General features: G+C 39.5%; 1 protein-coding gene across 2 annotated transcripts in view; it reads right to left on the reverse strand.

Annotated features, from left to right (window-relative positions):
- Positions 1-11,161, reverse strand: part of LOC126387880 (von Willebrand factor A domain-containing protein 7-like) — a 15,003-nt gene extending 3,842 nt beyond the window's left edge. Inside the window, exons 1-11 of one of the 2 annotated variants that reach the window (XM_050040624.1) lie at positions 11,030-11,161; positions 8,219-8,412; positions 7,859-8,131; positions 7,667-7,760; positions 7,391-7,525; positions 4,120-4,306; positions 3,850-4,025; positions 3,633-3,745; positions 3,392-3,508; positions 2,317-2,514; positions 2,099-2,231 (exon numbers count right to left, since the gene is read on the reverse strand). In XM_050040624.1, the coding sequence (XP_049896581.1) occupies positions 2,099-2,231; positions 2,317-2,514; positions 3,392-3,508; positions 3,633-3,745; positions 3,850-4,025; positions 4,120-4,306; positions 7,391-7,525; positions 7,667-7,760; positions 7,859-8,131; positions 8,219-8,404 (1,612 nt within the window). In that variant the 5' untranslated portion in view covers positions 8,405-8,412; positions 11,030-11,161. Of the gene's footprint in view, positions 1-2,098; positions 2,232-2,316; positions 2,515-3,391; positions 3,509-3,632; positions 3,746-3,849; positions 4,026-4,119; positions 4,307-7,390; positions 7,526-7,666; positions 7,761-7,858; positions 8,132-8,218; positions 8,413-9,249; positions 9,344-11,029 lie in introns of those variants that run through there. The other variant, XM_050040623.1, reaches the window with a different exon arrangement.
- Positions 11,162-14,968: the final 3,807 nt, after the last annotated feature.

Below are 14,968 nucleotides of genomic sequence, written 5' to 3' on the forward strand. Positions count from 1 at the left end.
GACTTTTTTTTAATCATATTTTGGACGTCATACTGTACTATGACATTTTTATCATATTTTGGACGTCATACTGTACTATGACCTTTTTATCATATTTTGGACGTCATACTGTACTATGACTTTGTTTTTATCATATTTTGGACCTCATACTGTACTATGACTTTTTCATCATATTTTGGTCGTCATGCTGTATTATGACCTTTTTATCATATTTTAGACAAGATACTATCCCATGACTTTTTTATCATATTGTGGACGTCATACTACACTATGACCTTTTTTTTTTATCATATTTTGGACATCACACTATACTATGACTTTCTTTATCATATTTTGGACGTCATACTATACTATGACATTTTTATCATATTTTGGATGTCATACTGTACTATGACCTTTTTATCATATTTTGGACATCATACTATACTATGACTTTTTGTTTTTTTTATCATATTTTGGACCTCATACTGTACTATGACCTTTTTTATCATATTTTGGACGACATACTATACTATGACTTTTTTTTTTTTCATATTTTAGACGTCATACTATACTATGACTTTTTTTTTTATCATATTGTGGACCTCATACTATAACTATAACTTTTTTATCATATTTTGGACCTCATATTATACTATGACCTTTTTATCATATTTTGGACATCATGCTGTATCATGACCTTTTTTTAACATATTTTAGACAACATACTATATTATGACTTTTTTATCATATTTTGGACGTCATGCTATACTATGACTTTTTCATCATATTTTGGACGTCATGCTGTATTATGACCTTTTTATCATATTTTAGACGACATACTATACTATGAATTTTTTATCATATTTTGGACGTCATACTGTACTATGACTTTTTTTTCATCATATTTTGGACATCATGCTGTATCATGACCTTTTTAACATATTTTAGACAACATACTATCCTTGGACGTCATAATACACAATGATTTTTAATCGCATTTTGGATGACATTTTTTTTTATCATATTTTGGATGTCATACTATAATAGACTGTCATATCATAGTTTGGATCATCATTCTATACTATGGCTTTTTATTAATCATATATTAGATGTCATACTATACTATGACTTCTTTGCCACATTTTGGACATCATTGTATACGATGGCTTTTTTTCAAATCATATTTCAGATGTCATTCTATACTATGACTTTTTTTATTATCACTTTTTAGATGTCATACTATACTATGACTTTTTTTTATAATATTTTGAATGTCATACTATGATATAACTTTTTTATTTAATATTTTAGATGTCATTCTCTGCTATGAAGTATTTTTCGTCATGTGTTGGACGTCATCATTTTCTTTGACTTTTTTCATCATATTTTTGACGTCATACTGTACTATGACTTTTTATATCAAATATTTAATGACATATTATACTTTGAATTTTTTGTGATTTTCATCACATACTATACTATGACTTTTTGTGCAGTTTTTTATAACATACTATCGTATGAAGTTTTATGTGATTTGTTTTGTGACACACTATACTTTGACTCTTAATGCCATTTTTTAATTACATGCTATACTATGACTTTTTATGCCTTCTTTCAATGACACATTATACTATGACTTTTTATGCAGTTTTCAATGACCCACTATGCTTTGACATGATGTCATTTTTAATGGCATACCACTGCACTTTAAGTTTTTACGCCAATTTTAAATACATGCTTTACTTAGACAGTTTTTGGAAGCTTTGTTTCTCAGCAGCTTCTTTCTGTTGAAATAGTACTAAATACTACTGTTGAGTAAAAGAATAAAACTAATTGATTTCAGTGATCACAGAGATTCAACTGAAATAATAGATTTTAAAATTTTAGCTGATATAAATGCTGCTTTGTTAAATAAAATCAATCGAACAAAGTCCATCAAAACCTGCAGACTGTGTGAAATGTGGTGTCGTGGACAATACGGACAGTCAGTATTCTGCAATTATACCGTAATGACTCAAAATACATCATGACATACTCATGATGAAATAATACACGCCTTAACGTTAGTATTGGCCAAGTGTAGTGTTGTAGAAGATTTCATATAGAGCAGTATTACCTGTGGGACTGATGACAGTGAAACTGACGGAGAGTCCAGTGATGTAAACTATAACGTTTGTTACTGTCTCATCAACTATAAAAGAGAAAGTCTCTGTCCTTCCTGGGTTCCTGGATGCCTGAAGAAGGGTCACCTAAGAGATTGACATCAAACAGATGACACAGCTGAAATCTATGAACTGACAAAACGAACTAGTAGTGAGATATCTGTGATATTACCAGAGAGGGACTGAAGGAGTCTGTTATGATGCTGGTGGCTGCAAGGAGCTCATTCGTTGAGACTTCAATAGCCACACCTCCTGAAGCCCGAGCCAAGTCTCTGTACAGCTGGGCATCTGACGCTGCTATCTTGGGTTTTTCGTCATTACTCCGTCTCCTACGATTGACCACTGTCGTGCCAGAAATCATGAAGTTTACCTGTTAAGAAATTAGGGGAATCAACCAAATAAAAGAGGCATAAAGTAACCAAAAGAGTACAAAAAAACTCAGGATTATCTACTGATTATTTTCACCGTTAATTGACTAGATGTCAGAAAATAACAACTCTCCATCCCTTCCCAGAGTCCAAAAGTAACTTTTCTAAATGTTTTGTATTGTCCAACATTTAGAAATAGTCATCTTACAATCACAGAAGACAATTTTGATATTTTGTCGATAAATTATCAAAATTGCATCTGATGGATTTTCTGTCAATCAGCTAATTAAAAGAAGTTTTGTCCCCTCAGCCATCACAGCCCTAAACAAAAACATGTAGATTTAATATTTCACCCCTGTACACTATCTATGTCATGTTATGTTTATATGGTTTTCTGTGGTATGTGTGGGAGAGGGTTATTTGTTATTTGTTATCTGGGGAATATGTGGGAAGAGGGTCTGTTATCTGTTATCTGTTATATGTTGTGTATGCTGCCCTGAAACCAACCTGACTGATGATGATGTATGAAAACAATTATCCCCCTGGGGACATTAAAGAACCTAACCTAACCTAATTCATTAATCAACTAACTGTTGCGGCTCTAAAATGTTTTGTCAGGTTCAGAGAACTCAATCAGACTCAGGTGTGTGTCATTGAAATAATCCTTGTCCCACTGATGGGTGTGCCCACGACCAATTAGATAGGTGCACACCTCCAAGCATGCCTCAAGATGATAACAAACACAAAACAGCATTGCATTCGAATCATTAATAAACACCACATAAGCTAAAAATATGTCAAGAATCTCACAATATAGATGTGCGAAATTCTTCACTGACCATAAATGAGTTCATACTGACACCTAGATTAGCCTCTCACCACTGACTGTGTCCGTTCTATGTATGCAGTCACTGTGCTTTTCAGATGTTTGTCTTTAGCAGGTGCATCCGTGAAGAGGAAGATCTCAGAATTTGAAGGAGCATTGCTTAAAGCCATCTGTATGAGGATGTCAGAATGAAATAGCAAGAATAGGTTTTGTTAAAACTGTTAACACATCAAGCTTTTTGGGGCAGTTTGAAGTAGTAACAGCCACACATCACATCACATCACATCACAGCACCTGAAGCCCCGAAAGACTCATTTCCTCGTCATCTCCTCCACCACTTGCTGACAGAAAGTCAATGACAGTCTTGAAGATAACTGCGTCTGAAGTCTTTATCAATGGTCCGACGTCTGGGGTTCAGGTGGAGACAGGAAAAGAAAAAAAACTTGACAGAACGGGCATCTTTTCACATGCAGAGATAATTTGACAAATTTGTAGCGTCCTAAAATCATACCTGGATCGTTGAAAGGTACAAGGATGTAAACTGCGGGCTCATTCTCTGTGCCCACTTCAGTGGTGATTATAGTGTTAGCGACTTCCTTCACTGCTGCAATGTCATCACTCATGCTTTTTGTGGTGTCGATCACAAAGCAAAGAGCTTTACTGGATCCTTTGGAGATTCCCATCATCCTGAGGGATGGAGAGAGATTAAAAAAAGAGATGAAGCAACTACTCTACACCTCCTTACTGTGGATAGCTGAAACACGCAGAGTGGGTTTCATACTGGAGGAACTCTCTGTCACCAGCAGCCCTGCGAACGTCCTCAAGTAGGTCACTGGTTGCAGCTTTCGCCATATTTGCAGCTTCCATGTGGAGGTGTCCGTGGCTGGCGTCAAAACTGTCTTTGTTGATCCCGCCTGTAGGTTCGATGGTGCTTGTTTGGTCAACTGCTCCGCCGTGACTGCATTTTCCTTTTCAGCATATAGCATAAGAGGGAGATGACAAATTGACATCTGCTTCCTTTTGGTCATATCAGGCTTTTATGAGGAGTCTACTACTGGTTACATTGGTTTTTACGTTCATAAACACTCTGTGCAACTCTTTAAAGCTGCAGTAGGTAACTTTTATAAAAATAACTTTTTGCCATATTTGCTGAAACTGTCACTATATCCTGACAGAGGTACATTCGACCGATAATTTGTGAAATGATCAGGTTCATCTGGCTCGTCCTAGTGTTCCTAAAGGCACTGCAATAATCCATTAGGCCTGAACAAAAACAAACAATCAGAGCCAGCAGGAGTCACTGACACACGTCTACCACTGCTCATGCAACCGCTATTGTGCCAACAATAGCGTTCATGCCAAAGATAAGTAAACAGAAGGAGATCGACAATGAAAAGCTTTCACTTTAACTCCTCCTGGCTCTGATTGGTTGTTTTTGTTCAGGCACAATGGATTATTGCAGTGCCTTTAGGAGCACTAGGACGAGCCAGATGAACCTGATTTTTTCACAGATTACATGTCTCGTGTATTGTCAGGAAAAAGTGACAGTTTAAGTAAATATGACAAAAAAAATTTTTTTATGAAAGCTACCTACTGCAGCTGTAAAGGGGAACCATGCCTAATTTCAAAATTCATACATGTAATACCAATCATCTATGACAGTGCAAAAACATTAGTTAACATAGACAACTATCTCCCAAATTCAAAAACTAGAGCACTAAAACTTAAATTTGTGATGTCAAAGAGCTAGCAGGGGAATGTTCTGCATGTCTGGGAACATTTTCTGTTTCACACCTGAGATAGAATAGGGGGTCTAGTTTCGCAGACCAGGCGAGGCGGGGGCGCAGCGCAACTGCGCTTCGCCAACTGGGTGTGGCCAGGCGGATTTTGCAAGTTTGGCGCACCGTGCGCCTTAAATGCACCGCGCGAAGGCGTAATGAGAGTTTACTCAATTCACCATGGCAGAAGAGAGCAGCAGCGTCAGACGGCCAAACTTCTCCCAGGAGGAAACTGATGTTTTGGTCCGGGAGGTCCAAGCTCGCAGTGTCCGAATATGCGGAACTGCGAGCAGACCTCCACAGGCTGATGATGCAAAGGTAGCCTGGGAGGAGGTCACCACAATTGTAAATCAATGTTGCGTTTCTCTCATGCGCGCGCACTCTTTCTTTCTCTCTCGCAGTCTCACTCTGTTTCTTTTCTTTTGACTTTTCTAAGATGACAGATGCTGAATATATACTCCCTATCTGAAGCTGTGGCTGTTTGTGGTTGGCTGAGAGGGATGTGAACTCATTAGTTTGCAGCTGTGTTCATCAAATCAGGTTGGGTTTCCATTATGCGTGCCAAACGTGCCAATACCCTTTGATCTTACATCAGATGTGACGGGACAGTCGATATAGAGATACATTTATGTGCTGATTGCAGATAGTTGCATTGAATAGTGTTTTTTGGGTATTTATTGCATTGTTAATGTGCCTGATATTCTGGAAACCTGCCTGTGAGGTTTTGGTGACATGTGCGCACTGTCCGCCAATCAGCCAAACTTCGGCTTACACCGGCTGCGCTCCGCCTGCGTTGACAGTAGACCTGGTTTCAGCTGGTGAGCTTTTAGCGCACCTTCGGCGAAGCCTTTTGGCACGAAACTGTCACTGCGCCAAGCTGGATCTGTCGACACCTCCCCCTGCTGCGCCGCCACACCCATCTCAGTGCACCTCAGTCTGCCAAACTACCAAACTGAGCGCGCCTCGGGTTGCGCTGCTCAAAACTAGCTCTGTGCGGGGTTCGCCACCCTGTGCCACCCTGCGCTGCGCCGGGAAACTAGAGCCCTAAATCTCCTTTGTGGATAAGAAAGAAAAAACATTCTGTAGGTCCACAAAATTAGCCGTTCTGAATGAACCGCAAGTGACGCACACTTTATCTTTAAGTACAGTAAATTTCCAGTACAGAGCATTTATTTTAAAGTGCTGTTTCCTACTGTAGAGTGAGTAACAGACAGCAACTTGACAGAGACAGCACACTAGTTCAACAACATGGCCAAACGCAAGTATGAGGCTGAATGTACTGAACTTTATGAACCTTGAACTAATGACTAAGGAAAACTTTGGACCCTGTGGCTGGACCAGTTGGGAACCACTGCTCTATGACATCTCAAGTTTGAGACTAACTTCTCTGGTTTCTGGCTTTGAGAAAGAGCAGCTCATGTTCACAAATACTGATTGAGCTTTCCTCGGCCATGGAGAGGTGATACAGTACGCAGTGGCTTTAGTGACAGTTTCAGCAAATATGAGAAAAGATTTGGGGGTTTTTTCCACACGTTACGATGTACAGCTTTCAAGCTGAAATCAGGAACTTTCCACACAATATCCTTCTGAGATTCTGTGTCTTCATATGAGGACATCACATTTTTGGTTTCCTGCACCTTATACTTCATTCTGCTTAACTTGTCCTCGTTTGTGGACGCTTTTTTCTGTGCGAATTAGTGGTAGTAAGAGCACAACACACTTATCCATGTAGAATCCATGTTTAGCCATCTCTGCCGAGTCAGTCTGCAGCTGATGCCGAGACAAAAGTGGACAAGGTACAAAACCTGATCGCATGTTATGGTTGAAAGTTGTTTATTCATGATTAATAAAGTTTGTTGTTTGATATGTCAAGCAAATTTGCCCAATTTTAGCAACAGCAACAAGCTAAGATGCTGTTTATTAGGAAGTGCTCATTTGACGACATTGGGACTTTATCATCAGTTTGTTGAAAGACATTGTTGACAATGTTAAGTTTTTTTTAATACTTATCATATCCTATGGATCCCAAATAGCTAGGAGAAATTAAAAATGCATACCGGACAAAAGTTCGGGTCTCAAGAGGATATGACCCTACAGAACATCTGACACTGGGTTGCTCTGGAACATTGTGTGAAAGGCTGCTGTTGATTTAAACTGCCTTTAACAAAATCAATTTTTTTGTGTGGTGCTGTGATGTTGGTTTAATAAGACAGGTTTTAAATTTTTTTTTAAAAATGCTGTGGCATTAGTGGTTGAATGAATTAAATCACTAACCTTCTGGTTTGTGTGAGTTTAGAGGCACAACACCAAAATACCCAGAGGTCAGTATGCCCTCCCTTATGATGTCCTCCAAGATGTTGTTGGTGCAGTTGTCTCCATCACAGTTGCGACATGTTGCCCTGCTTTCAGCTGTGAAGAAGTTCATTTAAAAACATTACAATTAAGTTTTTTGTTTGTTTGTTTTCTGTAAAAAAAAAAATCGTCAGTGTTGTCATCCATTTGGTAACACAGTCAAACACAGACAGAGGTCACATCATACTATATCTTTACCTGCTATGGTACCAATGCTGCTGCCTGATTTGATCAGATTGAAGTTTGGGGATTTGTTGCCCAGTTCCACATAGTTACTATGACTGTAGAAGTCCTTCACATGGACAAAAAAGAGGATGGGGTTAATATTCCCTTGAATTTACAACAGTTAAAAACAGCCTTATTAAAGCTTTCACAGTTAATGATAAGTACCTGTAAAGGATGTAAAATCTCTCCCAATTTCTGCCTCGCCGCCTCATAGTTTTCATGCGCGTTGCTTGCTTTGACAACCTTTAATCCCTCAGTGATGATTTTCTTTCCCTGATCAAACATTTCTTCATCAAAGTGGAAGCTTGCATTGAGGGCATGACGGAGGTCCACCCGCACATTCATCAGTGTGATGAATATAATGGCTCGGCGGAAACTCTTGGACGACTTTGGAGCGCCACAGGCCACAGCAACAGCCCCTGCAGTGAGAGGCTGTGCCTGAACACACAGACAAGTCAGATCATACATTACTGAAAGACAGATGCAAAATTCTGGTGAAACAGCTTAACTGAAGTGAATTCTTACAGGAAAAGCAAAGTTTGTTCCCTCAGCTTGGGCCAGAGCGCGGCACACATGCGCCGTGACATTTAAAATCGCGCTCTCTGTGATTTCCAGATGATTCAGAGACTTTCCTGGCAATATCCCAAAGCCCTGTGCCCCAGTGTGCAGGAGGAGGAGGAGACACAACACAGCCAACCCTGAAGACGTCATTCTTCAACCTGTCGAATGATATGAGGAAGATGCAAACACATTTATTTAACCCCATTTTCCCTGTATCAGTTATCAGGCCCTTAATTTATCCTAAACAATTTTCTAAAGTCAACTAAGAATATGATGATGAGCAAAAATGCTACAGTCAAGTGGGTGTCAGTGTTTTTATGTTTTCAATTTGTTTGCAGCTGAGAGAGTTGGGTTTAAATGAACTGTTGTCAGAAAGAAAATAGATTTTTACTATGATCAAACAATCATAACATCACCTGTAAGCATTTACTAATACACTATAATACCAGCAGTGCAGTAGACCACGATTCTGACACCTCACTAAGAATCTTCCTTATAGGATTTCCCATCTTACTCTGACCTCAGTTCCCTCCATATGCTGACAATAACAGATTTTTATTAAGTATCCCATTTAATTGACCTTCAAATCTCAGATCAAAGCATGAGCACTTTATAAAAAGTCATTATTTCTGCCTAAAAATTCACTTGGAACTCACACTTGAATGTTAACTATTTATTCAAACTATGCTGCACAGGTTGAGTGAATAGTTCAGTGTCAACTAAATCATTCAGAGAATATGTATGCTCATGAATTGTTACGTATACTATATAGATAATCTGTTAACATGTACAGAACAAAACAGTTAGACTGTTAAATCTCAACTAATAAACTGGTGAAATGGTACAGCTACTCTATAAACCATCTGTAGGAAGACTTTCCAAATAACGTGCTACCAGATTGTCCTCTTGTGTTACAGTACATGGTATTTCTAGACCAGAAAACACAGATCTGATGCCGTCTTTATATATAAATGTGAGATAAAAGAGCACTGTACCTTAGCCGTTGAAGCTGTCCCATACACTTTATTGTTATTGTGTCAACACCCGCTTCACAGAGCTTCACAGCGAGGGTGGGGTTGTGCGGGACTCGTTCTACCTGTTGCTTAGGTGTGTTTGATAATGAAGGCACTACCAAAACTGATGCCATAAAACCACTTATGATCTTTCACATTAAGCATTAGCATATGTATTTTTTAAAAACATTTTAAGACAAAAGTCCTTGTTTAGCTAAAATGTGTAATAATCTATATGAAGTCTGGTAAGTTTGACTTCCAGATCATGTCTTTATCGGAATCGCTGGCTGAACAGTAATTTTAAACATCTAAAATAATAATAATCATAATAATAATAAATACTCCATGTAATCCCAGATACAGTTTGCCAATTAATACAATTAATGATGAGTAAAACGATTTGTTTGCAGAGGTCTCTTTCCAGTAAGGTTTGCGTGTGCTGCGTGCACAGATGCAAAACATGTTTTGTGTGGGAGTGACCCATACAAAACTTAGACATTGTTGACATGCCTTCTAGATGACATATCCTGCATTCTTCTTAATGTGAAAAACAAAAAATGGATTAGCAAGAGTTAAAAGTAAAACTAAACCACACACTGACACTAATCAAGGCAAACACTGCAGGCAGGTATGGCGCAGATGTAAATTGGGTAGTTCTTTTAAGGTTACTGTTGAAAGATGCAAACCAGAGTCTGTGTTATCGTCATGTTTGGGGTGAGAGCACAGCTGCATGACGGTGACTCCTGCCCTCTGTAACCACAGGTAGACTGACAATCTCTCATATTTGTGATTCTACACATAGTAAAAACATGACTGATATGCTCACTGAGCACAGACAACAGTGCTTTCTTTCCAAAGCAGCTATCTTAACTTAACTAACAATGCAGCTCAGTTGACTGTGAGGTTTCAGCACGGACATCTCAGTGGTGTAGGATGTCATCTGCAAAAGGCTGGGGGTGGGGGTGGAGCTCATGTCTTGTACATTATGCCATTTCTTAGATGATTTTATTGACAAGTTGATTTTGTGCTGCTTTCTGAAATAAATGCAGAGGAATTTATTGTGAGCAGTTCATACTGACAAATATTTTAAAGGGCCACTCCACTGATTTTGCACATGAATTTCAGTTTACTCGTCATGAGGTGTCCTACTTAGCCTGTGAATACAGCTGTATGATGTTTCTCTGGCGCTGAAGAGAGCTTTCCAGTGTAAAAAACCCCCAACTCTGATGACATCCTAAGCTTGGTTTGAGCTTGAGATTAAAACATTTTATTAAAAAGCCAGTATTACAAAATCACCTACACCCCTAAACTATAATTAGGAGGCAGGTGAGGTCTAATAAAATACTTGTCTTGTCTTTTCTGGAGCTTGACCCATGCTGAGGACTTCTTTTTTTGTTTTATTTCAAATGAATGGCTCAGCTTCATAGAAGTGCACCTTCTAATTAAACATAAAGGTTCAACATTTTACAAAATATGCTTATTTGCTTGATGGCAGAGAGTTAGAGAAGTTAAGAAGAGAGATACCACTCTTATGTCTGTCCTTTAACTATAAGGCTCCAGGTGACAGCTAGTTAGCTTAGCACAAAGACTATAAACAGAGGGAAATAGCTTGTTTGTCATGTTATGTTGCTGGACAAGTGGAGGCCACCACACCAACACCGATCTGAAGAAGCTCTGATAAGATGTCTTTGATAAGTGACACAAGACAGATGTGAAAAGAGGCAAAAGCACCCCAAGCTGCACACCCAACCGGGATACTCACCAGTAGTGTAACAGGTGGGACACCATTCTCTACCTGCCAGCATCGTGTTGCAGCACTCACACAGCGAAACAGTACACCACATTTTTGTCAACTCTGTGACACACATGACACCTGATGAAGTAACCTGAAGGATTGAAAGGGGACAGAGACAATTTAAAGGAATACATTAAAAGGGGAGGGGAGCCGGAGGCGGAGGGACAGGAAAAGACTGAACAAACTGGTTAGGAGGACTAGCTGTGACTTGGACTGCCCTCTTGATTCCATAGAGGAGGTGGGCGAGAGGAGGATGTTAGCCAAGCTGACGTTAATCATGGACAATACTTCTCGCGCCCTACACGAGACTGTGGGACCTAAATCAGCTCCTTCAGAAACAGACTGCAACACCCACAGTGCATACAAGAGCTCTACCACCAGTCCTTTATTGCACCAGCAGTCAGACTTTTTAACATGACAATACATCATGTGACACTGTTGTAACATGTAACTTGTCTCTGCCTCTATCACCCACCACTTAGAACACGGCAGCTAATTTGAACTATTTCCACCTCAGGTTATATATGCATATTCTATTTATTCATATTCACACATATTCACATTTACACATCCACGTTCTTTATTTCTATATCGTGTAAAATGCCTGTGTAATTTCCTATTGTGGAATATTTACCACTTACTGTGCAATAATATTTATAGGCTGTATATCTATATACTTACAGTAAATATAATACACACCAAGTGTGTTTCAGTTATCTTGTGCAACTGTACAAAAACATACAAAATCATACAAAATCTTTATAAGTAAAAGTTGTATCTAGTGTATATAGATTTTTTTATTATCTTGTTTTTATTTTATCTAACTTGCATTTTTGTAATATTTTATCCTTTGTTAGCACTCTGTCTCTTTTTTCTTTTCTATTGCTTCTGACTCTGTAAATGGTCTACACCTGTATAGCACCTTTCTAGTCTTCCAACCACTCAAAGCGCTTTTACACTACGTCACTACGTCGAAGTGACATCTTGGGGTTAAGTATCTTGCCCAAGGATACTTCGACCTGCTTTACTCTGCTGTAACATTTGAATTTCCCTGGTGTGGGATTAATATAGTCTTATCTTATCTTATCTTATCTCTTATCTTCACCCCCAAAATGATCATTTGTGTATCATTTCACCCTGTGTTACGTTGAATTCCTGAAGAAAAGGTTTTTCTCACATGCCTCCATGTTGAATGAAGAATCCAAAAACAGAGAAAGCTCTTGACTTTCTCTGTGACTTGTAGTAAATGAGGTCCGGGTTTAACAACAGCAGAACTATATGAAAACATCTGATTGCAAACACTCAGCCACCTCGCCCAGTTTAAGTTCCCAAATGCATGCATATTTTGCAAAAGCCGAAATATAGAACATGTGCATTCCATTGAAAATCTCCCCTCCCAGCTCATTCATTGGCCAGGAGTTCTGCTATCACTCACCTGTGTCTGTTGTTTTCTGGCCAGTTAACGAGCTGGGACGCGGGATTTCAATCGAATGCATGAGCAGAGTTCAAACACAGGCTTACATTGAAGTGCTATTCATCTATGCATTAGATTGTTGAGTCATACAACCTAGTCTCACTCTAAAGTCGTCAAAATCTGATGCTTGGGCAGTGACTTCCAGCGTCAGACACTGATGAAAAAAGCCGCCCTTTTACGTCTGCATGATTCACAGCCGGTCGGAGTTATGGTTGTACGCCACTCTGCAGCGTCAATGGGAAACACAGCAAGACAAAAACAAAAGTTACAGTGGCGAATGTCCAAATAGGGTGGGTGGGAGTGGTGGTGGATGGGTCCAACAACCACTGACTGGGAGGGTGGTGCTCACTTTACGAAAGATTGTAAAGCCGAACCCTGTTCTTTTTTCCTAAACCCAACCACGTATTTTTTTTGCCGAAACCCAACCACACGTGTGTTGGCAGAACGGCAGAACTTGACCAGTTAATCCCAGAACGTCAGCAACCAACGCAGCCAGGGTACCTTGCACATCGAATCTAGAAGTTGAAATTCCATGACCAAATGTTGATATGTGATGAGGTTGGAATGAGAATGTGTTGATTTTGGGTGTGAGTATTTGGGGAGTACTGAGCATTGTGTGAGTTTGTAAGCAGATGTTTTGAGATAGTTTTGCTGTTGTGCAATGTGGCCCCCATTTACTTCAATTCATCAAGAACTTCCTGTGTTTTTGGATTCTTCATTCACAGTGGAGGAACGCAAGAAAAAAAAAATTCTTCATGAGTTCAAGATAACACGAGCTGAGTAATTGATGGACAGATGATAGTTTTACAGTTGAAGTATTCCTTTAAGACATGAACTCTTGGCACAAGTTTCCCCGAGGAACTTATGCCAAGAGTTCATGTCTTAAAGGAAATAATTTCTGATTTAATATTTGTAATGTAAACTCGTTATTATCTGATATCTGATCTCTCTTTCCACAGAGCATTTTACCCACTAAAGCAGCTTCACATGCAGTATTATGTGAAGAAATAATCATAGCATTTTTTAGATTATTTAAACTGATGTACACTGATTTATACTGAGGGCACTTGATCAGTCATGGTCAAAGTGTTTGCCCAACACAAGTGATCAGAAAATACCGTTGTTGTTCCTCAGAGTAAACTGGTTAGCTGTTGTGGCCTAAGGGCAGTAATGAACACTAATTTTAACCGTAACTCAGTTCCTATCATTATCACCACTGGTGCCAATGGTAGAAACAGGATTAACAGGCTGGTTCTATAAACTGGTTTGACTTCTCATTCTTTGGAAATCATTTAGAAAGGCAGGAATGAGAAGGAGAGTTATAACCATACTTAAGTTCACCTAAGGTCATCCTCTTCTTTTTTTTTCAATCTTTATTTTTATCATGATTTTGTTTGCACAGAGTCAGTGGGGTTTCATGCCTCATGCACTGTTTTTACATGTGTTCATTTATAAGGCTTCATTTAACATTTTTGCCTGATTTAATTCAATTCCTTTTATTGTCGTTGTAAATGAATGCAACGAAATCCAATGCACAGAATAAAACGGAACTCATTTAAAAGTAATAAATAAATAATAAATGTTAAAGGGTAAAATATCATTCACTCATACTCTAAAGACACACACACTGCACACACATTCGCACACACACACACAAGCAGTGCCAACATGTGCCGTGAACATAAAATAAATTAAAATTATTTGCACATAAAATGGGGCGGCACGGTGGTATGGTGGTCAGCACTGTCACCTCACAGCAAGAGGGTTGCTGGTTCGATCCCGGGTGTGGGAACCCCTCTGTGCGGAGCCTGTATGTTCCCCCCGTGTCAGTGTGGGTTCTGTCCGGGCACCCCGGCTTCCTCCCACAGTCTAAAGACATGCAGATTGGGGACTAGGTTAATTGGTGACTCTAAATTGTCCGTAGGTGTGAATGTGAGCATGAATGGTTGTTTGTCTCTATGTGTCAGCCCTGCGATAGTCTGGCAACCTGTCCAGGGTGTACCCCACCTCTCGCCCAAGGTCAGCTGGGATAGGCTCCAGCCCCCCCACGACCCCCAAGAGGATGAAGCAGGGTGAGATGAGTCCTTCAGGATGTTTGCTGTTTTCTGGAGGCAGCGGGAGGTGAAAATGTCTTCCAGCAGGGCAGGTGTGTGTGTGTTTGTTATTTTCTGTGCAGCTTTATCACTCTCTGCAGGGCCTTCTTGTCAGCTGCTGCCGCACCACACCAGGATGCCATAAGTCAGGACACTTTCCACCGAGCAGTGATAAAAGGACAGCAGCAGAGGTTGTGACAGGTTGATCTTCTTAAGAGCTCTCAGGAAGTGTTATCGCTGCTGTGCCCAGTGGCACCTTATAGGGGGGAAAAATGAGGACGATTCCAAAAATGAATATAAAATGATTAAACCATCATCACTAAGTTGTTTTTTTTCAGA

Source organism: Epinephelus moara, chromosome 3, assembly GCF_006386435.1.
Source record: "Epinephelus moara isolate mb chromosome 3, YSFRI_EMoa_1.0, whole genome shotgun sequence".
Taxonomy (NCBI): domain Eukaryota; kingdom Metazoa; phylum Chordata; class Actinopteri; order Perciformes; family Serranidae; genus Epinephelus; species Epinephelus moara.